The sequence below is a fragment of the Porites lutea genome, chromosome 10, assembly GCF_958299795.1.
Source record: "Porites lutea chromosome 10, jaPorLute2.1, whole genome shotgun sequence".
NCBI classification, from domain to species: Eukaryota; Metazoa; Cnidaria; class Anthozoa; order Scleractinia; family Poritidae; genus Porites; species Porites lutea.
The window spans coordinates 14,804,071-14,830,176 of record NC_133210.1 but is presented as its reverse complement, the minus strand read 5'-3'; the positions used below and the strand labels follow the sequence as shown (position 1 = coordinate 14,830,176).

The 26,106-nt window shown below is 36.1% G+C and overlaps 1 protein-coding gene across 1 annotated transcript; it reads right to left on the bottom strand.

Annotated features, from left to right (window-relative positions):
• Positions 1-1,240: 1,240 nt before the first annotated feature.
• LOC140950172 (transmembrane protein 145-like) lies at positions 1,241-20,237 on the bottom strand. The gene is made up of 18 exons (XM_073399369.1): positions 20,072-20,237; positions 19,893-19,967; positions 19,516-19,587; positions 16,584-16,710; positions 13,996-14,066; positions 11,203-11,278; positions 10,679-10,750; positions 10,088-10,156; positions 9,676-9,756; positions 9,096-9,174; positions 7,472-7,565; positions 6,232-6,306; positions 5,166-5,263; positions 4,675-4,734; positions 4,341-4,401; positions 3,909-3,968; positions 2,330-2,497; positions 1,241-1,375 (listed from the first exon to the last, which is right to left on the bottom strand). Exons 1-18 carry the CDS (start codon positions 20,174-20,176, stop codon positions 1,277-1,279), a joined length of 1,542 nt encoding a protein of 513 aa, XP_073255470.1. The 5' UTR covers positions 20,177-20,237; the 3' UTR covers positions 1,241-1,276.
• Between the last annotated feature and the right edge of the window lie 5,869 nt (positions 20,238-26,106).

Below are 26,106 nucleotides of genomic sequence, written 5' to 3'. Positions count from 1 at the left end.
TCTGTAATTCTCATGACCACTCTGTTTTACAAAGCATTATTGACATTACAAGGAGAAATTTGATGCTGATCACACTTAAGGCTTAAGGGGTTAACTTAGACAAGCAAGAACTTGCCCCGGGCAAGCAAAACATGAGATGCTTGTCCAAAGTTAATGATATGCTGGAAATATTCAAGCTGTTTTAGAGTCCTGTATGTAAATAGATGACTCTTGAATAGAACAATGAGACACTAACAAGACATTCTTTTCATAAAAACCCAAAACTAAAATTTCTACACTTAGGGGAGGATGAATGTTGGCCCTTTTTAAGTTACAGTTTGTACCTGGCATATCATTTATACTAAGAATAATATTACTGTGCTAAATACTTAATATTACATCTTTTTAACCATATAGAAAAATAACTTAATGTATACACAACTTTTTTTACAAGCACAGCGGTAGACTGGTAGTAATATGGACGTATAACTTACACACGGTATTATGACATTAATATGTGAATGCATATGATTTAAAACTAACAAAACAAATTTGTACATTAAGATATGCTTGAATTCTTTGACATTATTCAATGAACCACAGACAGTACTGCATATCCATAAGTCTTTCTTGGTGGCAAACATGATCAAGATATTATCTTTGCCGTAAAATAATTGTCATTCTTACCTTAAATTTTAATATTAATTGAAATGCAAAATATAAGTTTGTAAAAATTAATGATAGCTGCCCTCAGCAGTAATAACCTACATAATAATTAGACACTGCAAATTTAATTAAGATCCTTCAAAATTTATCATAATCAACTAAAAACACTTTCAGCACTGCTGTCACCAAAGATCAAGGGTTCTTTTTAATTTATCTTGGATTCTTTTTAACGTATTCTTTTACAGTCAAACTAGGTCAAGTATACCCCCACATGCGAGGTCATAAAAATTTCTGTCAGCTCATCAGCTTATTTTTGACTCATGTATAAACGTGTTTCATGACAAAGATTTTTCAATCTGACCAGATCCAGAGAAGTTGTACTCCAAACATTCCTTGCCCAATATGCATACATGACTGCAGGCGTGAACATCATTTAACACCTGAGTACAGTGGTAATGACCAAGAGATTCAATTATGATTATTAATACAATCTATAGCTTGCCAATATGCTTGACCTGGCTTGACTGTAAATGCCACCTGATGACTTGCCATTGTTGATGGTAAGCCTGAAAATTTTATTTTACTGTACATTTGATTATTATGAAGTTATAACAAAATAATTTGCTTGCTGTTATGATCTTGCTGAGGGAGCTGATTGAGATGACTGTGGTATCATGGGGTAGCCATTGGCTGTGCCATTATGCATTCCATTCATAGGTGAACTGCCTGGCTGCAGAATCAGTAAAAAAAACGTCTTATTGAGCACACAAATACTGCTGATATAAGATGCAGTAGTAATGTGTGAGGACAAAACAATTCATCTCTGTGCATAGTTAGTATGACAAATTAATCTGGATGCATGGTGGGGGTTTGACGGCACTAGTCACAGACTAAATGGCTAAATGTAACAACAACAACAACAATAATAATAACAACAACAACAATTATTTATTGACAGTTTTTCTACATGGTAGCTTTACATCTGTCATACTAACTAAAAAAATGTTACTCAAAAACTACTAAAAGCTATAAATAATTCTAAAAAAAAATGAATCCAAGTTAATCTACATAATGCACTTAAGAACTGTTAAAACTGTAAAATCTAAATGCTATAAATACAATGAGTAACCACAACTAAGAAACAGTCTTATCAAGACAACTTATGAGGTTAAACTTAGGTGCACGCTGGCCCTTAACTCATTAAAATTGTAAAACAATTTATTTTTAAAAGTATTAAAGTCTGGACTCTGTCGTACATTTGTGGGTAGGGCACCGAATAAAGTCGCTAACGAGTCCCGGAAAGAATCCTAAACTAGAGAACTTTCTATTACAGGCTCATTATAGCGCAGTGTATGTAGGGGATTGTGCCTAGGCAGCTGCAAGTATTCAGGTCAAGCTTCACCAAAAAGAGAGGATGAATTTAGGTTTCTGGGAAACTGCCCACCTACAATTACCCCTCCCCTAAGCCAACAGTTTGCCCTAAGTGGGAAGTAAGTGATTATGTTGACTTAGGGGAGGGGTGGGTGGTCAAGCTTAAGAATGGTGAGGTGACATTAAACATGACACAATGCTGGCCAGCAGTCTCCATCACTTATTAAGCGGCCACTTCACAGTACCCAGGGGACCGCTGCTTAATGAAGGTTCAACTGTAATGCGGAAAAAACTGTGATTTAACAAATCCTACCTTGTTGCCATTTGCTATTCCATTTCCCAAAAACATAGATGTGATATCAGTGAAGTGACCTTCTTGTTGTGAGTAGTATGGCGGTGGTGCATTTGGGGGCGGCGGGGTGTAGTAGGCTGTGCCATTCTCTGCAGGTCTTGCGGCGGGAAGGTTCTCTTGGATGCCAATCTAAAATGATTGAAGTCGTCCATTGAATTTGCAAATAAAAATTGTAATTTGTTTACCCGTAGAGCACTTACGAGTTCATAGGAACTCATTGAAATGTGTCCATATGTTCCAGATCAAATTGGAATTTGGAAGTGTTGTTTTTTTTAGGAGAGGGGGAAGGTGGAGTACCCAGAGAAAAACCCTCTCAGAGCAAGGGAGAGAACCAACAAACAAACTCAACCCACATAGTTATCTTATGGCCTCAATGCCAGGATTTGAACCCGGGCACATTAGAGGCAAGTGCTTTCACCACTGACCCACCCTTGCTCCCACATGTATTATACAAGGGTCTTCTAGTCCATTCTTTACAGTAGCCATTCATGCGAAACATATTCAGCACTACTTTATGAGAACATCTGAAGTTCAAGTTCAGTTTATTTGTACTCTTAACAAAATTTTGCACAAAGAACAATATGTTTGCTGTTAGAAATGAGTCAAGATGAGCAGTGGTTGCACTCATAAAAAAAAAGCTAATAAGGAAGACTAGAGAAAAATAGAAAAAACTTAAATTTAAAAAAATTAGAAAAGAACGCTCTTAAAAGCTGTAAATCTCACTTGCTTGCAATTGGAAATTAGATAAGAATGAGGAGGCGATTAATTCTACACGAAACAGTATTTCCTCGCTAAATGTTTTTCACTTCCTACTGTATTGACAGTTGTGTATTCTTCAGGTTATATTTATACCTAGATTTTTGAAAACTGGGTTAGCAAAAAATTAACTCATTCTACTACTTGGCAATTTAAAACAATAAAAAATCATTCAAAGGCTGCTTAAAAGCCTTTATCTGACACTGGGCAGTAAGTTTTTGGTCCCTATGGAAGCATTTCAACGAGTCCAAATTTAAAATGACACAAATTTTACAACATTTATTCAGTAATCTCACTCCGCGAAGTTTCAAACTGGTGTCATTTCAGTCTAGAAATTTTCAAGTAGCGTGAACTGCAGCCAATTAGCAAAACACCACTTTTTCCGCGGTCCCATAAAAAACAGGATTTTGCATGGAAAAGACAACAAACTGAACGAAACATAGTCCACAAATTATCACTTACTTATCTGCAAAAACCGGCCTATAGCTCAAAGACATTAGAACCCACTGAACTTAGACCTAGATCCAATTTTCCTGAGTCAAGAGTTGCTTTTCCAAGGTACAATCAGCTAAGCTAAACACCAACAAAACATTTTCATTGCTGGCACAGAATATTTTGGCAGAAAGGGAGAAGTTACCCCCCAAAATAGGGAGGAATTGGCTTAAAAAAAAGGGAGGAGGGAGATTTACCCTCCTGTACCCCTCCCCCAACCCCTCAGTCTGAAATGGTTTTTGATGGATATAGGACTACTAGGGCTGATAAATTCTAATGAAAGTTTTTTTACCTGGTTGGTTCTCAAATGAAATGGAAAATTACTGTTTGCAGCAGAAGGTCTTGTTATAACCTATAATGAAAAAAGTTCCACAAAATAATAATGTAAGAATTGCTTGTAGTGTTCTGGCAGTGTTAAAAGGTTATCAATTTTCTAACAGATAAAAAACGTCAATAGTGGGGGCAGCTAAACTGGTGCCTGAAAGAGATAGAGTAAAAATATATTTTTTTCTCCCTTCGTATTATTTTATTTTCCCCTTTTGGGTGTTATATGGCAATGAATGATAATGAAATTGAAACAATAGAAAACAAAACGTATAATTGACTGACAAAATATGCAAAGCACACCCAACACCAGACAAGGATTGCATTCTTGACCTTTGTCTAGAGAAATTTTAAAAAGCTTTTATTAGTACAATTATGTATTTCAGCCACCTTAACTTACCAAGAAAGCAAAGTGTGCTAGGAATGAAATTGTCCAATCAATGCCATTGACAACTTGAGCTCTGAACAAAAAGTACATGTACATATTTCAATTGTAAATATGGTTACTTTGTTGAGCATAAAGTTATAAACCAAATTGTAAAATGAGAGTGGCTATCTTTAAAAGTCAGCTTTTACACCATTTTTTTTTCTTATTTTAGATGAGGTCAAAATTAAAACTTGACTTGCAAATTCTCCACTATATAAACAACTTTGACAATAAATTATTTTACCGACAAAAGGTTTTTTCCCCCTCATTATGATGGTTATATTGAGTATATGAAATTTCAACTCACCTTTCCCACTTTGGTATCTTAAATGTTGCTATTACAACAACAATTGGTCCAGCAAGAAACCTGAAAAGAAGTTTTTAGTTAAAAAACTATACCATGTCAAGTTTAGAATTGTGCTTAGCTTAATTTGGTGATAAGAGTCACGTCAGAGGGATGCAACATATGTGCAGTTGCACATAAAGAAACAATTTTGGCTTAACTATTAAATGTGGTGCAAATATTGGCATTTTTGTTTCATGCATGCATATATACTACAGTCAACTCCCCCTAAGACGGACACCTTTGGGACCGGTACTATGTGTCCGTCTCAGAGAGATGTCTGTCTTATAGAGAGTCAAATAAGGGGAGTAAAGAAAAGCAGGGACCAACTCTAGGTGTCCGTTTTACAAAGGTGTCCGTCTTATAGAAGTGTCCGTTAAGAGAGAGTTGACTGTATAATGAAAATTGTTATATTTATCAATGTACAAAAAACAAAATACATTTGGATAGCTTACCATCCAGTGTAGAAAAACCAGAATGGATAGTAAAAGCCACACTTGTTAGGAAAATGCTTGAGTGTGAAAAACGTTCCATAGCAGAACCATAGCCATGCCTGAAATATAAAAAGTCAATTTAGATCGATCACAGCACTGGCATTTTTATCAATGGTAAATGTAATAAATTATTACTTTTAGTTTAGGAAAAATGTTGGAACCCTTACATTTTAATCACTCACAACTCAACTGCACAAAAGGGCCCAAGTACTGCGCGAGCAGAGGCTACATTTTCGCTGTGTGAGTTGTCGTGTGAAAAGTAGCCTCTGCTGACTATCGTTCAATTTTCTATTGTACATGCGCTAAATTTGTCACGTGATTCACAAGCAAAATTAATCTTCAGGTCTGTCGTCAAATGGCATGAGTTTCGCAAGAAAAAAAAATTGCAACAACTCTGATCTGCTAAGCAAGACTCACACAAGACTCACGCAATGCTCTAAACAGGTGAAGAACAGGAAAAAAACGTTTTTTTAATTTATAAATCTGGACGGATTTGAACAGTTGTTGGCAGAGGCTACTTTTCGCAAACCAGCTCACACAGTGAAAATGTAGCCTCTGCTCTAAGGGTAGGGCCTAAGTGGATCCACCTTTCATTAACCATGTGACACCATCAACTTTAATGAACCGTGCTAGCAGAGATTTCTATCTGGCATGATTTTAAGAATTATTTTCAAAGTCCTTTGCACTGCTGATATCCACATAGCTGGTTAAATTAAATTACTGACATGTATGTTTGCTTCTGAGTCCACACTGAAGCTGTTTTGGTGAGATTTAAGTTACAAGTACTTTTGTAAACTTCAATTTACAATGACTCCAATAGAGTCTGGAATGCCTCTACTAAAAGGTGCAATCTAATAAAAGAAGAATTGCTTCCTCGTTAAATAATATAATATTATTATCTAAACACTTTTCTTTATAGTTGAGCTCATACAAATTATAATAATATTATTAAACTACACTATGAATCAACCAACATTATCAGGAGTTATAAAAATTGCAAATTAATAATACGACTAAAAATACTCACAATGACTCTCAGCACACAGATTCCAATTCCCGCTGCACTCTCATAGATATACAGAACTTGCCCAGGGTCAAAAACCTTTTAATTTGGGGGAAAATAGCAAAGAGTTCAGCGGAGAAAGAAAAGATGAATAGAAAAATTTTGACTCTTATCACCAAATTTTGGATGAGCAGAGAATGTAGGTGCTTATTTTTTCTAGCAATATATTATTACAGTGTATGTGCACAAGGGTGCTTTCTTCTTCTATGCGAACTTAAAAGCATTAGTGTTATGTTTGCAAGAAATGGCCACAGTGAAGTTCCTTATGTATTGCCACAAATTCTTGATCACTTTCAGAATTACTAGTAGAAATTGTGTTGTTCCTAAAATATCCCTATGGCATTACACTGACCCTTACCCCTCCCACGTGAAGTTTTGCTCACCCCTCTGCTCATAAATACTAACCATTTTTGCCTGTGAAAGACTAATTACCCACTAAGAGTAACGGACTTCCAACATTCTCTCCTGGGATTGTTAAGATTATGAATAATATATTCTCTGTAGTGTATGGATCTATATATCATTTTCGGGTGCACCCGCACTGAAATCTCTCCCATTCCTGTCTGTTGGCAATGACAGATGCAAGATCCTGCCTTAAAAGACTGGTGTCACTCTCTAGTTGGTCAATAAAATAATGTTGTTGCTGGTCTCCCCCTTGAGCGTCTGCCATGTTTTGGTTCTCAAATGTTGGGAAACAGTCTCATTCTTGCTTCTCCAACAGTACATGGATAATATTTTCTAAATTCCCAAATTAGCCAGCGATAGTTTAAATACTAATGAACCCTCTGAATGCAAGGTTGTAAATTAATGACAGTCATTGGACAACTGTTGCCAAAAATTTGCCCATGTCCAATGAAATAGCAACCGCAACAAATCATCAATGACTTCACCACTTTAAACAGGAATATAAAATTCGTCTTGGGCAATTATTAAACATAATTATCGTAACTTCCTTACAAGCCTTATACAATTTTCTGACGAAATTTTTGTCCAACTTGCTCAACCAAAATGACGATTTATAGTTTGAAACCAGTCCTTACAAAAAAAATGATCATTATTTTGCAGCCTGAATATAAGTGCTACTTATTTCTCATCTATCATGTAAATTGATAATCAATTAAAAAACGATTATTATGAGGTGCTAGTGTAACAATAATTCTGCCCAACTTTTCAATTGAACTAACATTGATCATGTAATACTTACAGATGCTTCATAGAAGAAGAGAATGGCGAAACACACTGCGTACACTGTACCAAAGACACTTAGTTTGATTTGACCAGACGAACTGATACGTCCTCTGCAAAGTAAACCATCAGACCAATCACAGTAAGATTTTACCCTAATACATTGCATGCTTAATTTATTGTCGTGATTAACACTTATTGACATGATCATTGAGAAAGATGGCTGACACCCTTAAAATTTTTCAACCTCAGATTAAACTGATTTTGATCATGTTCAAAGAATCTATGAACTAAATGCAGCACTCAGATACTGAAGTAAGAGATCCACTTGTTTTAACAACAACAACAATAAAAGTAATATATAATAATAACAATAATAATAACAATAATGCATATATTTACTGTAAATGTGTTCATATGCACAAGATGGTTCAGCGAAATACATATTAAGTAATCAGTGAATAAATAAATACATAAAGCAAAATTAAAGTATTATTGCAATACAGTAAACTTCTGATTATACAGGGCTTCTGATGTTTCGCGCAGTTGCGGAGCCGCGAAATTCACAAAAACACGCAAAATACCGTGAAATTTGGAAGAAATCTTATCAAATACATGTCTGTACAGCAATTTTGAAACTTGTCTCAGCTACTGGGGGTATTTACTTGCCGTAAGCTCACAAATTTATGAACAACGTTCCGAAACTACCAAGCCTCGGTTGTTCAAAGGCTGGATAGTGCTATCCATCGGATAAATCTCTATCCAGTGGATAGTGCAATTGGTTTCCCTAACACTTGATTTATCCGGTGGATAGCGCTATCCAACGTTTTAACAACTCAGGCCTGGTGTAGATTATGTGGCGAAAAACTGGGTACTAGAAATGATGTTAAAGGCCTTGCCATTGGTTCATTTCTAGAGTGTATTGTTGTTGAAAGAGCAAGTAATGTCCTCTGTTAGAAAAACATTAAAAATGCTGGTCTGATCAGCGCAAAACCGATCGATTTCTTGCGAAATTTGCCCTGAAAATAACCACAAAATCCGCCGTTTGTTTACCGATTGCTTTCCGGCCAAGTTTACCCTGAAAATTCCCGTGAAATTGACTGATTTTTCCGCGATTTTGTCCCCCAAAATCCCGTGAAATATGACTTTTTTTTCCGCGAATTATCAGAAGCCCTGATTATAAGCCATAGGTTTATACAACTTTGTAAGGATTTTTAGGAGGGTTTGTAATGGGGGGGGGGGGGGGGGGGGGTTGGGGGCTAATAACCAGACTAAAAAAAGTGTTTCAAAGCAAGGTACGTAGCAGTGCTTATCAAAATACTTTTTGAATTTGATCACTTTGTTAAGCTTCAAAACACCCTAAAAAGTCGAATTCATTTCAATACAAGCTTGAGGGGGGCTTATAACTGCATGTATTTTTTTATTTAGAGGTAGATGGGCTTGAAAATGGGGGAGGGGGCTTATTGGTGAGTTCAACAAAGAAATGTTTTATATTTTTTGGTCAATAAACTAGATTATATTAAAATTCCTAATTCTTTGCCTTATTTTTCACCTTCATAAATATATCATTCATTGTACGTTGATTAATCAATATCATAAGAGTTAATAAACTTTATGGTTCAATCCTCCAAGATTTTACCAACCTTGTAACAGTCCACCCTTTTGCCATCAAAATTAACATGACAAGAAATACTACATGTGAAATGAAATGACTTCCACGACCTAAAAGGAAATTTATCAAGATATATATATTAAAACAAGCACTTTTGATGTGTTTTAAGTGTTAGTATCACAAGAATTTAATAATCTCAATTCATGCCCAAATGAGATTGTCAGTGATCAGAAACAGACCAAATACCCATAGTATACTTTTTAGTTTTTCATTTCTTAAAACAAGGACAGGGTAGATTCATGGTTTGAGGCAAAAAAAGGAGAAAGAAAGGAAAAAACCGTAGGCAGGAAAGAAAAACAATGCAAGGCTTAAGTTGTCTCTGGGGAAGCAAATTGTGTAGCCAACTTTTGGACAGTTTTTTTTTTGCATTTTGTCAAGTAAAGGGAATGAAAGCAGCATGGCTGGTAGTTTCAAATAATTATATTACCATAAAGCAAAAGACCATAGATAAATAACATGGCAGCCCTTTAATAAAATAATACCTTTTATCCGTCCCATGCATGCAAACCTCAGTTACTACAAAGGGTCTAATAAGGGTAAAACAGACCTACCTGCAACTTTCCAGCCATATGTCTCTGTTCCACTTCTTCTAAACATGTCATAGTATATCATGTAGAAAATCAAGCTTATGACTGACAAAAGAAAAATTAATAGCAATAAATTAAATTTGACAATGAACCTAGATGGCAAATGTCTTAGTAGGGATGTGACAAAATAAACTCTGGCTGGAAGAATTATTATTTGCCGACAACATTTTACTTTTTCTCGACTTGTGACATTCAACCCACTGTCACTTTGAGTGTCAAAAGGCTTACAAAAATTAAAATGTACTATATAATTACTGCATGAAAATGTGAAATGTAGCCAGGATAATCAAACCCAGAGGGTAAGAGTCTTTAATAACATAAAATGTGTGACTGCATTTATAGAGGTTTCATTGTAAATACACTAAGTTCTACTCACCTTCAAATGAAATTGAAGCCATAAATAACTTGTATGAAAAGTGAAAAAGTCTCCGCGCTGAAAGTAAATCTGCAACAGACAAATGCAGTGTAACAATAATGTTACTTACATGTAACATATGAACACTTTATAATAAAGCAATGAGGTACCAATGCACTTCTGTCACTTAACACAAAACAGTGACAAACTTGAGCCCTTTGATTCAATAAAATTTATACAGTAGTCAGAGGAAAACTTTCCAAAATGTGCAACCTCAATTCACCTTTCTAAAAATGAGAAGGAAACTTGGGCGGAGTCAGCTTTCGCAAAGACATCTAGGACTGTTTCTAAGGACGCGCTATTGACCAATTTGTTTTCCCTGTCCCCACTAACAGCCCCAGAAGGCTTTGCTTCCTCGTTTCGAAAGTGGTGAATGGCTTGTGGACCTGAGCCCATATTACAGCCAATAATACTGCTTAGCAGATACCTCATTTTGACAGCTGTCAATTGACTATGATATAAAGTGGGTATGTCAAAGAATAAAAAAAGCAACATTCTCATTATGTCTTGGTGAAAGTGACATTTTGTTAAAAGGTTACAATAGGTGCTTACTTGCTACATAGACAGAAAGAAGCCACATTAACATAAATGCACCAAAGAAAACTGCATCCATAATAAGAATATCTGTTTAAAAAAAAAAGAAAAGAACAATAATCATTAGAAAGATATTTCATTGATAAAAATAATGTTATAATATAGAGATAATCTGTATTCCCCATTGGCAACTTTTGTGGCATTAAGGCCAGTGGACCTAGGAAATCACTGATGCAGAAACAAAACAAGGCTAAGAATCCCATCTGGTTGAGGCCATTTTCAGTTGGTTGTTTACAAGCGGGGTCAGGGATTTGAATCCATTACAACCCAGGACAATCCAGCTTATGGCTTACAGAGATGCCAATCTCTGGGGATCTAAAATCTGGAGACTCTCTATTTTGCACTACACCCTCCCCCATCCCACCCCCTGAATCTCAACAGAAAGCATAGTTTTCTTCTTTGTAACTTATAAGTATTGGCAGTTTTAAATAGCATTTCATATATATTAAACAAATATGGGTGAGCTAATAACCAATACATACATCTCTCATCAGCTGAGAAGTGTTTACCCCAGCCATCACCATTTGTCATTTCCAAAGTGTACTCCAGTAGTAATCCCTAAAATAACACAGTCAGTCAGTGAATATAGCAAGAATCACAAGACCTCGCGGAGCACTTTGGGAGAATGGCCTGGCTTGCGATCCTTGTGGGAGTCATGCGTATTGCAAATTCCAACAAAATTATAGACTTGCTTTTGCAAGGAATAAAAGCATATGTGGAGTATGCCTGCCAACTCTCACGCCTTACACATGTATGCATTAATCTCATGCTTATGGACTGAAGACATTAATCTCCTTCAAGGGCAACTTCTCATGCCTGACTCAAAAATCTGGACAAATTGTTCTTTAACACATGATTAATAAGAAAAATTAAATTCAATATTCCCGAAAATATTCCAAAATGGCACTTAACTTTATCCAATGAAATTGCTTTGAAAGTGCTCAAAGGTCGTTGGAACATCCTCGGACATTTTTGGCAATGTTCAAAAATAAAATAGTATTGTTGGAAATGTTCAAGCAACAAGACGAAAACCTCACACATTTGACTCAGAAAACGTTGGCAGGTAACTAAAGTGGATCAAGGTGTCCTTCAAAGTTGATGGATCAGTACCACAACAAAAAAATATGAAACATAGCTACATGTATCAGCAGTATAATCATCTATAAACATGGTGTCATTATGACGAAAATTAAAAACATTATATATAATACTGCTTGCTACTGACAAATCATGCATATTACAGGTCAAAATTAAATACAGGTTGCTTCTCAGTTTCATTTAGTTTGTCTCCTAGCTCTTATCATTTGTGAATTAAGGTTAGGAGAGGCAAACAAAATTGAGAATCAACTTTGGTTAAAAAATGAAATCAAAATTTAGATTTGACCTGTGACATATATTTTGCCTTTAACCTTATTTATGGACAAAAACTTAAGTCCACAATTCTCACTTAACTAGTTATCACAGCCAGTAATATCTGAGGGGCCCAAGTGACTCTTGATATTTTGCGAAATTCCTTCTCAGGGCTGTCATAAAGTTTTGATGCAGCTAAGCAAATTGGGATTCACCCATAACATCTCACAGACATTTATAGGGTCACCGTTAGCCTTCCACGTACACTGACCACCTGAAACATCAAGTGGCCTCAGCTGTCACAGGTGTTACGGGTTATGGCCCGTAATAAAAGCTCCGCTTCTGCTCTTTTAAAACAACAATAATAATGTTAAAATACGAGGTAATTTTTAGGGTTAATAATGTAGAAATTAATTTTATTTGAAGTCACTTGGGACCCTTTTTTTCAGCTCCCTTCTGACTAGCCGACAACAGCCGTCTCTCCTTCCTCCCCGCTGTGAGGGATATATTGCCAGAGGGGATGTCTAAGCCTCAGCAACAAAAATTCCATACTGATGATGTAAAATCTTTCCGGAATCTGGTTAGGAGCTTTGTTTGTTCAACGTAGTACAGTTGACTTTGGATAACTCGAATCCTCGCTAACTCAAACCTCGCACTAACTCAAACCAAAGTCGATTTCCCCTGGATTTCCTTCATACATTTTCTGTACTTTTATCCTCAGTAATCATAACTTGAACCCACAATAACTCCATGGCCAACCTCCCACTAATTCAAAATAATTTTTGTTTCCCTTCAGACAATTTCTGTATGATTTTACCCTCGATAACTTGAACCATGTTTTAACATTGTGACAAGTCAAGGAAAAACATTAAGTTTATTTCTGAAGCAACCGTGTCAATTTCCAGTTCAAATTCAGTGTCCATTCCTCTATATTAATCAAGCTTTGCCGCTTAATTCCTTTTTCAAAACATCAATCTATATCTCTTAATTGCATCCCTTGAAGTAAAGTTTGCATGATACTTGCATCCCCTCTCCATCATTTTTTTATTTCCTTATTTTTGGTTATTTTCTTCAAACTCCCAACAACTCAAACTTTTTTTCTATTTCCCTAGAAGGTTTGAGTGATTGGGAGTCAACTGTAGTTATACTGTTTTTATAGCAATATTGCTTACGAACGACAGACAAAAGACAAAAGGTCACAAAAGTCAAAGAAGAATGCGATGAATCTATACTGCAAAACAGTCAATACTCGTGGAATACAGTCAACTGTTGCCTTGCAGACACCCTGCCATAATGGGCACCTTGATAAGACAGACAGCAGCTACATCCCTGGCAAAAACAAATTACAGACATTTAACTGAAATAAACTCCCGCTATTACAGACTCTCGCTAATGAGGACACTACTTCGACGTCCCTACAGTGTCTGCTATAAAAGGAGTTGACTGTACAGTATATGTAACAGGTCAAAAGTTGATTCTCTATCCCTTTCCATGTCCCTAGCCCTAATTATTCATGGATTAGGGCTAGGAGACAAAGGAAGTTGAGAATCAACCTACAGGTGTAGGTAAAAAAAATTTAACCTGGATATAACTTTGACCTGTAACATATACATGTATTGTTCTTTAGAAGAAGCATTTAAGTTTTACTGGAGCTCGTTCCCCGAAGAGCACAAAACTTAATCAACCAGGAGAAACATAAAAGTCATAAAATCAAACAAATTTACATCTGGAACCCCATGGCAACTGGATTTATTACAGGTGTATGTGAACATTCATTTATGTCATCAGTACAGAATTTCTGTTGCTGAGGCGCAGATATCCCTTCTGACAAAATGTTCCCAGCAGCAAGGGGCGATGAGAGATGTAGCTGTTCATGAAAATGCTAATCCACCAAAGCTCAAAATTTTTCAGGTTCTTTTTCATACCTTTGTGGTTTCACAGTTACTCACAGCTATATACCACCATCTCTCACGATCTGACTTAAAACGTCGATCGCCTAAGGAGCAAGTAAAAATATCAGTAAACCAGTCAATTACCGAATTTCAGCGCAAGCTGAAACCGCAGCCTGCCTCATTGGAAAAATGCCTCATTTAAGAAATTTGCAAGATTAAGCAAGACAAGTTTAAGTCTACCCTGTGAGCAGAGCCTTCTTCCTAGCATGGCTTTTAGCTTTTATGAAGTCATCCTCGTGGCTTGTCAGTCGCTTCGTTGTTTTTTTATGCTCCAGAGAGAAACTACACAACTGACAAGCCAAGCAAACAACTTTGTGAATGCTAGAGACCATGCCAGAAAGAAACTTCTGTTCATAGGGTAGTTTAAGTCTGGTTTGTGGTAAAGGGGCTAGGGTCTTCACCTGTCTGTGATTAAATGGGATAAAAAAACCTTACTGCTTAATTCCCTTTTCAGCTTGGGCTGAAACATGAACTTGGCCAAACAAACCAGTTTTGTTATGATTAACACAAAACTAGAAGGCAGCTAAGAAGTACACAAGATTTTACTCAGATGAAGGAGATAAAACTTAATCCAACATAAAACTTATTAACTACCCAGGTATTTTTAGCTGCTATTTAGTCTACCTATTCCCAGTTTTGTGCATATTAATTCATAAAATAATAATATTATAAATTCTAATCTGCTACCATCCCATGCAATGGGCTGCAAAATATAGAGCCATGCAATAGAAGACTAAAATGCAAGAAAAAGGCATGTCAGTTTTCAATAGTGTCATCTTTGGTTCCACTTTGGTAAACAACACCTGCCAACAAATCCTCCCCCCTCCCCTCCACCATCCAAGTTTAAACCCATGGCCACAGCTGCAATAAATTGAAATTTACTATGTAACTGCTATAAGCAGCCTTGCTTAATGTGGTAAATGTCAACAATCTTACATACTAATTGTATATATATATCCCGTCATTATCCATTCCAATAATAATTTAAAATACAGTAAAAACCCACAATTAAGAACCTACATTTTCCAGGGTTAGCCTAAACAGGTTCTTACATAAATGGTGGTTAACCTAAATTATTTAGGCTATCTAGGTTCTTAATAGGTTCTTAATTTCCTGCAAAAAATTATGTCGTTGCTAAGAAGATTTTAGTGATCAGCACCCTTAAATTTGCATACCTAATGATTGCTTATATTAAAAATAACAGCAATCATTAAGCAATCATTTAATATGACCATAATAGAGATCTATTCTCACATGACTTTTAATTTCTTGAGTCAAAACAACTTTATATACATGATTGTAAAACACAATAATAATTATATGCATGTCATAATTTTTAACATTAGAATTGACATGTAGCAACTACTCATCCAGATTGATCATACATTTATTATACCATTTCTCTTTAAGTAAATGTTTTTAAATGATTTTTGAAAATAAGAACCTTTCTCCATATTTTAGGCCAAGGACGTTCTTATATAGAGGAGGTCTAAATTGCAAATTTTAGCCTAACAGGTTCTTAAATCTTACAGTTGGTGAAGGTGCATCTTACTTGTGGGTTTTTACTGTAACGGTTTGGCGGCTTTGCAAGACTGTGTGCATAAAAAATTCATGATCTAATGAGAAATTATAAGGTTCTCTACTGTGAATTCGAGATGCACTTGTGAATTTGAGGGGTGATTGTCACTGCTAGGGTTTTGTCCCTGGTGCTTAGTTCACACCCTAGACCCCACAGGTTTATCAGATTTTAGAGAATACTTTGAGATGGGGTCTATGTTTTTTTTGCCCTTATCAAACTAGTCTGACCATGTACAGATGGCAAAGCAAAGCAAATACTTTCTCCTCACTTATTTTTAAAAGAACTTAACCTGAGTCCAGTCTTGTTCAACCTGGGAATTTAACACAGGCCTTAAACTACTTCACAATCAAGGACCCAACCAAAACTAACCATGTGGCGGTATTAACTAATCAAACTGTTAGCCAAATAGGGTGTTTAAAAGTGATGGTAAATCATCTAATAGACACCCAGGGCATCTATTATTTTAATTTTAGGAGCCCAAGTGGCGGCGTTGAATAGAAAGGAGACGTTTAAATGAGAGAGGCATTTAGCGTCATAGCTGTAACAAACTCCACAAAACTAATATATCACCACGATTTATAAAAAGCAGAATATCCAGTCCATCAATAATTGATACATTCAGACACAGCTAAACCATTTTCAGATTCACATCCTTCTTTTAAATCTCAACTTTAATGTCAGAATCCTCACTATGAACTTGACATTGAACAAGATGCAACGCACAAACTCTTGTAGATCAAGCAAAAAACTGAGTAAAGAATTAAATGCTTTTGCTCTATATTCCCATTTGTGGGGCATCTACTAGACTTGGGGGGTATTTAATAGAGAGAGAGTACGTCTAATACAAACTTAAAAACATAGGAAGGGCGTTTATTAGGCATTTATGATTTGAGAGAGCATGTCCATAAGATCATTTTGTGACATATCCCAGACAGATAATTAATAATTAATTAGTATAGAGTAAAAACACCAATCTTCTTACCATCACAAACTAGGTATTTTCTTCCCACCACTTCCTTCTCAATGCATCCTGACCATATGTAATTTGTTGTAAGGTTGATAACTTGATTATTTCCTCTATACACCTTGTCTTCTCTATCGATGCATTTCTGTAGAAAATAAATTGAAAATGATAGATTAGGAAGTGTGATAATTATTTGAAAAGATCAACAACCATTATGCTCGCCGATCAGGCAACTTCGAGATGAAAACACACAATACTCTATAATAATTACGGAAAGGTTATTATTATACCCCTAGGGTATCATAAAGGAAGTTTGTTTCTCCCTGGGGCAGTATAGGTAATTCAGATGTTAATGTTAATGCAGTAACCTTTATTTTTTCAAATACATAACATTAAACATGACTGTATTAACCAAAGACAAGCATAAAACTTAGGGTGTGTTTCTCTAGGAGACACGAAGATCAAATTATTATTGATCTCAGATTCTTTAAGGCTGGTTTTCACTACCGATGGAGTCAGAGTTGGAGTTGTAATCAGACGTGTAGAACTTTACAATCCAGTGACAACATCGTTCTGACTCCACTTACGACTCCATCGCTTACGATCTAGTGAAAACTAGGTTATCAGAGTCGCAAGCAGAAGCAGAAGAACTATTACCAATCACAAAGCGTGAGAATGAGCAATTTGATCGGTCTATTCTTCCGCTTCTGCTTCTGACCAAGATAATCTTGTTTTCACTAGATCATAGGCAACAGAGTCATAAGCGGAATCGGAAGAAAATGACACATTCTGATTCTTCCCACTCCAATTCTGTCGTGCTTATGACTCTGCTTATGACTCCGACTTCTGATTTTCACTGGGTCATAAGTGCTCTTACGACTCTGCTTACAACTCTGTCTCTAGTGAAAACCAGACTTGAGTTTCATTATGACAAAAGGAACAAATTTCTTTAGTTTGGCAGCAACACTGTTGCAAACTGTCATAAACATGGCCGTCCTCATATTTTCAGCCAAAAAACTGTTTGACAGATGTATTGACTGAATCCTTTTGTGAGCATTCAAAATTCAGTTTTGGAATTAATTCAAAACACCCCAAATCCTGTTTTGGATTTGGATTTTCCAAAAGAAATAACCCTACAGTTGTAAGTAAAGTATCAACTTAACAATTACAAAGGAAATAATTGTAGCTGCTACCGTAAAAGGACAGTGTATATCATATACAATGTATTTACTATCAGCTGATTAAAAAGGGAGGCATTGCAAGAAAGTTAAAACGGCTTGACAGCAGTAGCACACACAGTACACTGCTACACTGGCAGCTTTCTTGACAACCAGCTACACCTGTATGCAGTGTACAAAAACAAATATCATTTTATTTGTTTGTGGTTGGTGAATTGGACATGACACTTTTGTACACCATATATCCAACATTTGAGATTCCTACAGTTGCGGCTTCCAGTATCAAAATTTGTTTACTGTTCAACATGTACCACTTAGCCAGCTCACCACGATTTAAGTTTCTGTTTTGTTTCAAAATTAATATTATTATTATCATTTCCACATACTGCATGCCCAGTCCTTAAAACTTACAGATTCTCTCAGGGGTTTACTTCAGATTTTCTAGTAACGCGGATGCTTAAAGAATTTTCGGGGTTTAATGTTTTCCATTGCGGGATAACATCTTGGGTGGTAGGAAACTTTGGTAAGTAATTTTTATGTGTTTTAACAGAAGTAGGAGAAGAAGAAGCAGATATTCAAAAGACTTGCGGCGGAGTCGGTGTATCCTGGACACACTGTTCTGCTAATAAAGTAGAACCAAACTTGTTTTGCAGTTGTTTTGATAAGTTGATGCATTACATTACATCTGACTCTGCAAAACTGCCTAATTTATTATACTCTGCAAAGTCTCCCCGGTGTATCAAACAAGTACATTGTATTTAATTTATTTAGTTGATTTCTTATCTACCGTGTTGATGCCCAGGCTTAACTTGGTAGAAATTCCCTTAATGCTGTAGTGAATTCTTGAGGCTTAGGACTTCTACATGGGATTTTTTGGGAGTTAAGTTTTAGTCCAGGGATTTTTGGGGGTTTTCCTATTTGCCCCAATTCAATTGCCAGTGTTATCTCCATCACTTGAAATCTAGAGTACCCTCCTAGGCTGACTCAATGGGGTCCTCAATATTGTATGTCTATACTTAAGAGGGAGTCCTGCAACTAACTATTGATACTTATCACAACAATATACATTGTATATTGTTGGATGGCTACATATGAAAAATAATTCTTGTATTATATTTTTCCCTACTTTGCCACATAGCCAGTTTTTTTTTAGTTAAGCATGGAAAATGGTAGGCATTCTACAATTGCATAAGGAAGAATCAATATATCACTTGCGTGGTTTGCACTGAACCATAACATCTATGTTCGTCACACTGGGCTGTAATCATGACATGGCTAAAATTCACTTCACTAGCTTTAACATAATTTAACAGTAAAACATGTGCTAGTGCCCATAAGATGATAACTATTTAAAACGACAGAGAAGTTAAAGACATAAGCGTATATTATCACAGTTTGGTTAGCTATGAAAATAAGGAAACTTCGTCAAGAGAGAACAGGAGTCATTTTGAAGTTTTAAGATTACCTTAATATGGTAGCATACATGTATGCACCTGTATTAAATCTAACCCTATGAACCTTCAACATTCAAGTAAGTTTCGACGCAACCATATAAAGCAAAGATCAAAGCTCTGATCACTATTTTAACTTCCCTATCTTCTGTGACAGTTATGGTATTCTGCCACAAGTAGAAATGACAGCATTGATGTAACCTTTAACAGAGTGCGGGTTCAGAGAACATGCTCAATTCAATGAGCTTCAATTCAGAAACATGCAATCACAAAAAAAGGGCTTGGAAAAATAAACAGTGCTTTTTGAGAGCAAGATCTTACCATGCCGGGTTTAGGGTACACATTTGGCCACTGTGTGTCAAAATACAGAAAAATATTCTGCGTAGCGTATGCCTGAAAGACAAATAAACAACTTCAGTTTGAAGCAATGTTAATATCCGTTCTCCATGATTCGATCATGTGTTCTCGAACGTAATATAATTCACCTTTGTAGAGCTTCTCTGAAAAGACAGTTTAGTTTCTTACATAGAGCCATTTATTTAGCTCTGTTAGTTATTGTAAACAAATTTTATCGGGGATTCTCATTCAACCACAAGTGGTTGAGATAGCAGACAAGGAAAAGAGCGGATGTACCTATATTTGCGGTCAGAAGAAGACGAAAAAGCCTTACATCAACAAAATGACCAAACCTAACTTACCAAGGGATATTCAAAATGATATCTTAGACGTCCTATAGAATCCTTATAACAAAATCTACTTAAGAAACTCCAGTCCTGTCAAGAGGAAATAAACGGGGAAAAATGATTAGCACAAAAAGTGGACTTAACTACATACGGCAGAAGCTCAAACTTCTTCACCACACAAATGAGTCTCTTACTTCTTTCGTGTTCAACGTTCCTTCTACGATTTTAGGACAAACGCCTTTAACGTAAAGTAACGTAATACAAAGCTGTAACAGATAAAACCGCATCCTCGTCGCCATATTTTGCGAGCACACAGTATGGAAATCGAGACGATTAGTAAATGCTATTGTTCGTATGATGTGCGCGCTTGAAAGTCGCTAGGTAACCTTTCAAAGACAAACAAACACAGCATCCGTTCGGATGAACTACTAAATTACAAAATTAAAGTAAAGTCGTTCAATTTTATGATCGATTTTTCCATTTACTCGATCAATTTCTTCATATGGCTCAGAAACCTTAAAAAACCGTTCTATTTAGAGAGTTGGGAATGAGAATACCTCATTAGATCAACTTAAACAAAATAAAAAATTTCACCTTTTTTCCTGAAACAAGGGGAAATTATTATATTTTTTCATATTTTTCTGCTCTATTCTTTTTTCTTTTTAAGCTTATTTTCATCTTCACGATTTAAGGGAGATAAAAAAGTGGGTAGGTGGATGGTCTCTACTTTCAAGGTTTTCAGATTTCAAGGTCTTGTTGAAGTTTTAAAATGAAACTCTAAGAACTATAAATTACAAAATTAAAGTTTATCATAGGGAGAAAACTGATACATTTGTAAACAAAGTGATTGTTGTGTTCCTCCATATTTAATGAAGTTTATGGTTTAACCAAATTTTTTTCCAGATTTAACTCAAAGTCTACCAGAAGAAATCCTCATAGTTCGGGCTGTAAATAAATGAAAAAAATTATAATAATGAAAAAATTGTTTTTGTTGTAATACTATAGTAGAGGACAGACCGTCTTTTTCCTAATAAACGTTTTCAGAAGGTGATAAATAACTAAAGACGAAATAAGCAAACAGAGTATGACTCGGCAAACTTTTTTGTTGAGATCTTTTGGGAAAACTAATGTGTAAAATTATTAAAAATTCTCACAGTATAGAGGGCTAAATTACAGTGACGAGAAAAACTATTTGAAACTTATTTATACCTTCATTTTTTTCTTGAGCCAGAGGTTTTAGATCTGTTATTACAATCATGTTGGCTAGGGGAAATGATTTTTTGTGGTTACTGTTGAACTCCAGAAAAACTCAGATTAAAAGTTTTAAATCTTGTCCAGTAAAGAAAGCCTGGAAAGCTATAAAAGCTGATCCGTAAAGATGCTGTTTAAACTCGACCTTCAATTTATGTCTTAACTTTTCTTAATATATAAGTCAGCTAATTGTACTTTATAAATTGAGTCAAAGATCGAAGTACATGCCAGGGGCGTAGCATGAGATTTTGAACTTGTACTCACGGGAAGAAAAGTTAGACCACCAAAGGTACTTCAAACCATGGGGTTCCGGGAGCATGCTCCCGCAGATAATTATCATTCAAATCAGTTTAGGGGGTTCAGAAATGCCATTTTCCGCTTTTTTTCGGCAGGAAATTTTCACTAAATAAATACAAAGAAAAATGCAATAGTAAGTTGTTTAATTTACCTCTTAATTGTGATCGGTAGGCTGAGAGCGGTTAAGCAGTTACGCCAACAAGGAGATTACAGACGGGCAAAGACGCTAATATAATATGATGGGAAAGATTTGTCAATCATCCCGATTTAACGATAAAAAATGCTTTCAGAAAACAAAAATATGAATTTTTCAGATTTCAGTTGTAGGCACGGGCGTATGTCATAAAGCACGCTCAAAGTCACGTGTGTGTGCTTTAAAAAACACACCCCCACTACTTAGAGCGCGCGCAATTCATGTGACGACATTTAATAAAAGAACATTTGTCATGTTTTATTCGAGCTCCCAAAGGTTGGCCCCAAGCAGCACAACAGTGGTTGGAAATATTGTGGCTCCTTGGATTTCCTGTCTCTGTTTAGTGGGTAAACGAACTTGTTACATGGTGAAAAATGCTTCCAATTAATTCAATCTTGAAAGCAATGTCCAACTTACAAAAAAGAACGACTGGATCCTAATAAAGGATCTAATGCAGCTATATTTGGAAATATAGAAACAAAAAAAGCAAGGCTGATTTTACATGTCGGGAATAATATATTTCTTTTACCAATACCGTAAAATTCCGAAAATAAGCCCCTCCATGTATAAGCCCCCCAGGGGCTTGTACTTGGAAAATTGCCCTCAAATACAAAGTAAAACAACCCAAAAACGGTAAATTTACTTCGAAGTATAAGGCTAGCCCAATCGATTTGTAAACTCAAATTTCCCTCCGTAAATAAGCCCCTCCGAATATAAGTCCCTCCAAAAATAAGACCCTCAAAAAGGGCCTTTGAAAAATATAAGCCCCGGGGCTTCTTTTCGGAATTTTACGGTATTTCGGAAGGCGTAGCCTTCCTCCAGGCAGGGGCACCCAACGAGAATATAGTTCAAAACTACTTAAACATAGCATTGTTAAACGTATTTTAGTATTTAGACGGTAGATAAAGGCATATTTTTATCCCCTAAAAATTTTTCATCTGTTCGGATTTCCTAGCTGAAAGTCTAGTGATCCGAAAATTATAGGGATCAAAACTCGCCTTTTCGAAAATTTCAGCCAGAAAAAAGGCTCCCGAAAATTCTAGGTGACCTTTTTAGGGTAAAAATCCGTTAAAAATAGGCAATTATACCATTTTTTAGATATTCGAAAATCCTAGGAGAGGCAGGCAAGCAAGAAATTTTACAACAAATGTTCCGAAAATTCTAGATCTCAAATCGTCTTCCGAACAGATATTTTTCCGAAAGTTGTCGTTGGGTGCCCCTGCTCCAGGGTCTTACATACAATGATAAAGCTAACCCAGCTAAGACGTTACAATTTAAAATAAATAATAGCGTGAAATATGATACTATAATAACACGTGAAAATTTAAATAAGAAGAAAGTGAACGTTAAAAGTCTATGAAAACAAAAACTGTTGAAGTAGTGATAGGAAAGAAATTCGAAATGTAAAAATAGTATCAGAAAGAAATGATAACAAACGGAAGAAATACGAATGTATTACATTTCATCTTTCATATTGATTTTTCAATGGTTCAAGAGTAATGCCCCTCTCGATAAGGTATACTTCTCTAGCTTTTCGTACACTGTCTCTATTAGATTTGATGATTTTAGTGGAACAAGTGTGATGTCGTTAGCAGAGTGATCATTAGTGAGAAAGTGTTCCGAGACTGTGGTGAGTTTGGCGATATTACTAAGATGGGTTGTCAACTAGTCTGCGGTGTTCGTTGAATCGGTCTTTGAGTCGTCGTTTCGGTTCACCGATGTACTGTTTAAAGCAGTGGTTGCATTGTATCACGTGTAAATGAGGTTTTTTGAGTTACAGGCGATGTGATAAGTGATAGGTCTGGTTTCTGTGTATGAAGTTTGTCCGTCAGATATGTATTTACAAGTAAGACAGTTTTTTCCGCATGAGTATGAGCCCCAGGGCTGGTTGTGTTGTGTGAGATTTCAAAGTTTGGCCCTAACTAGAAAATCACTGAGGTTACTACTACGTCTATAAGCTACAATGGGTGCAGCTTTAAAGAAGTTATAGCAACGTGGTGATGAAATAAGGATGTGAAAGTGTACATGTTTGCGAATAATGGGCGAGATGGAACGAAGGGCTGTGTTGTAGGTGATAACGAAGGGAACACGTTCTGTTTTGTCCAGTGTGGAAGTGTCATGGGGCATAAGTGCTTCTGTTCGTGTGATATTGTTAACTCGTTGTAAATAGCGGCTATAGCCACGTTTGTAAAGGTAATCGATAAGTTCATTGGTGCGGAGTGTGAAAGTCTCGTTGGCTGAACAAATGCGGCGGAGTCTAAACCAAGACTGAAAAGCTACTGAAAAAAATAGCACGTTTGGTACACAGGTATGTATGGGATGATATGACTAATGTATAATAAGTATTGGTGTTTGTCGGTAGGTTTGGTGTAAAGGTTAGTGAAGATTTTGTCATCATCTTGAAGTGAGACGTTGACATCGAGAAAGGGTATGGATGTGAAGGAAAAATCGCATGTGAATTTTACGGTGGGGTGAATATTATTAAGAAAGGAACTGAGAATGTGTTGAGGTCCTGTACTGATCGTGTCCATATCATGAAGATGTCGTCTATGTAACGCAACCATATGAAGGGGTTTACATGGGACTCCTAATGACAATTTTTATAGATCTTCTTTGGGTTCTTCCCTTCATCTCACCGAGACATTGTTGTGACCCCAAACGGACTCATGTCCGATTCTTTTTTCTTTTTTTTGCCCAAAGTTCAGCATTGTTTAAGGGTGGGAGGGGGAAGGTCGCCATTTTTTCACTGGGAAGGTCCCTACACTTCTGACCTCCATAGTAGATATACGTTTGTCAGGATGATTCTTAGCAAGTATCTCCAGCGTTGTAATTTCAAATCAGAACACTCTTATCGCGGCACTCTAATTGCGCGAAGTTTCGCACATTGTGGCGCGCGTAAACTGTTTCAAATTATTTTCGCATGACTGTAAATAAACTGAACTGCCCAATAAAAAGGCGAGTCACAGAGAACTCGTGATGCGTAGGATTAGGGCTTTCCACAAGTTGCTCGAGATTTTCCAAAAAGTTGCTCAAAAAGCAGTCAAAAGTTTTTGTATCCAAAGTTGCTCAAAAGTTGCTCGAAAAAACAAAAACGTTTTTTGGTCTGATGCTAAAAATATGCAATTTGTACACCAAAAGTCGCGAAGATCGTCGCGAAGATGTTATATAAATAAACAGATTGATTTTTGATAAAATTAAAGTTAACCTCCGTTTCTCTAATCAGACACTTGCGGATTGCAATGCCGCCGATACAAAATCCCGTTCCCGTAGACAGTGGCTTCAGATCTAAGTTCTTAGCTTCGGTTGACGAGCTACGAGGCGGGTGTCACAGGAGAACTGTAGCAGCTTTATTCACTCTGAAGGATCTGCAATTCTGATATTAAAATATCATTGTACTTATCCCCAAAATAATGTCTCCGTAATCAAATAGACTGAGAATTAAGTCATTGTGCCGCGCGACAAGGCAGGCTTTCTTCTCGAAAAATGCAAAGAATGCCTACTCTATAACTGCGATGATCTTCTTTCATATAATTCTTCACCCCGCAGTTCCTTTATATGATTTTTCATATCAGTATTGATTATTACAACTCTGATATATATGTAGCTAAGTAACGTTTCAGTGTTGATTAATGTTTACCAATTCCTCGTGCTGGCCCTGGTTTGGAAATTCTATAACGTAGACTCACCCAGTTCTCTGCATATGAGAATTCAGTAAAAAACCGCGACTAAGAACCTGTTAGGTATAAAGTTTGCCAGTTAGGGGCCTTTCATACAAGAACCTGTAAAGCCCAAAATTTGCCGGAAACAGGTTCTTATTTTCTGACATCTTAAAAAAACTCTGTGCACTTGGACAAATAAGATAAGTCAACATTCAGGATACTCTTTGGAGACACTGCAATTGTAATGGTATACAGGTTTCACCTAGTGAATGAACTAAAATCTACTAAATACAACGTACTTTTTTGTTCAGAAAATAAGAACTTATTTAAGAACCTTAATAGCCTAAATTTGTGCTTATTACCATTTATTTAAGAACCTACATTGAGGCTAACTTATTGCGAAAGTAATTCAGGTTCTTAGTCGAGGGTTTCAGTTAATCTATTTTCATCTCTGCAATTCGTACGCAAAGAAGATATGCTTAGAAAAAGAGGTTCTGATTGGCGGGGGGGTATACCTCGATAACGCTTAATAGTTTAATTTTGTTCTCTAAGAAACTTAACCACTAAAAACTCCAAAAAGTATTAAAACGTTGTTGAAAAGTTTTCAACATTATTAAAATTTAAATACTAAAAACGATGCGCGTCAGAATAATCTGAAATGAAACTCGATACTTGCTATATAAGTTCCTTCAAACAACCGTCAAACTAAATTCCGTGTTGTGACCACTTTTACTGATACATTCAAAGTACTAAACCAAATTTTAGCACCTTTGTTCCATTCTCTTCGATCAGTAGTACACGGCCGAGCTTTTGGTTTTTTTTACAGCGG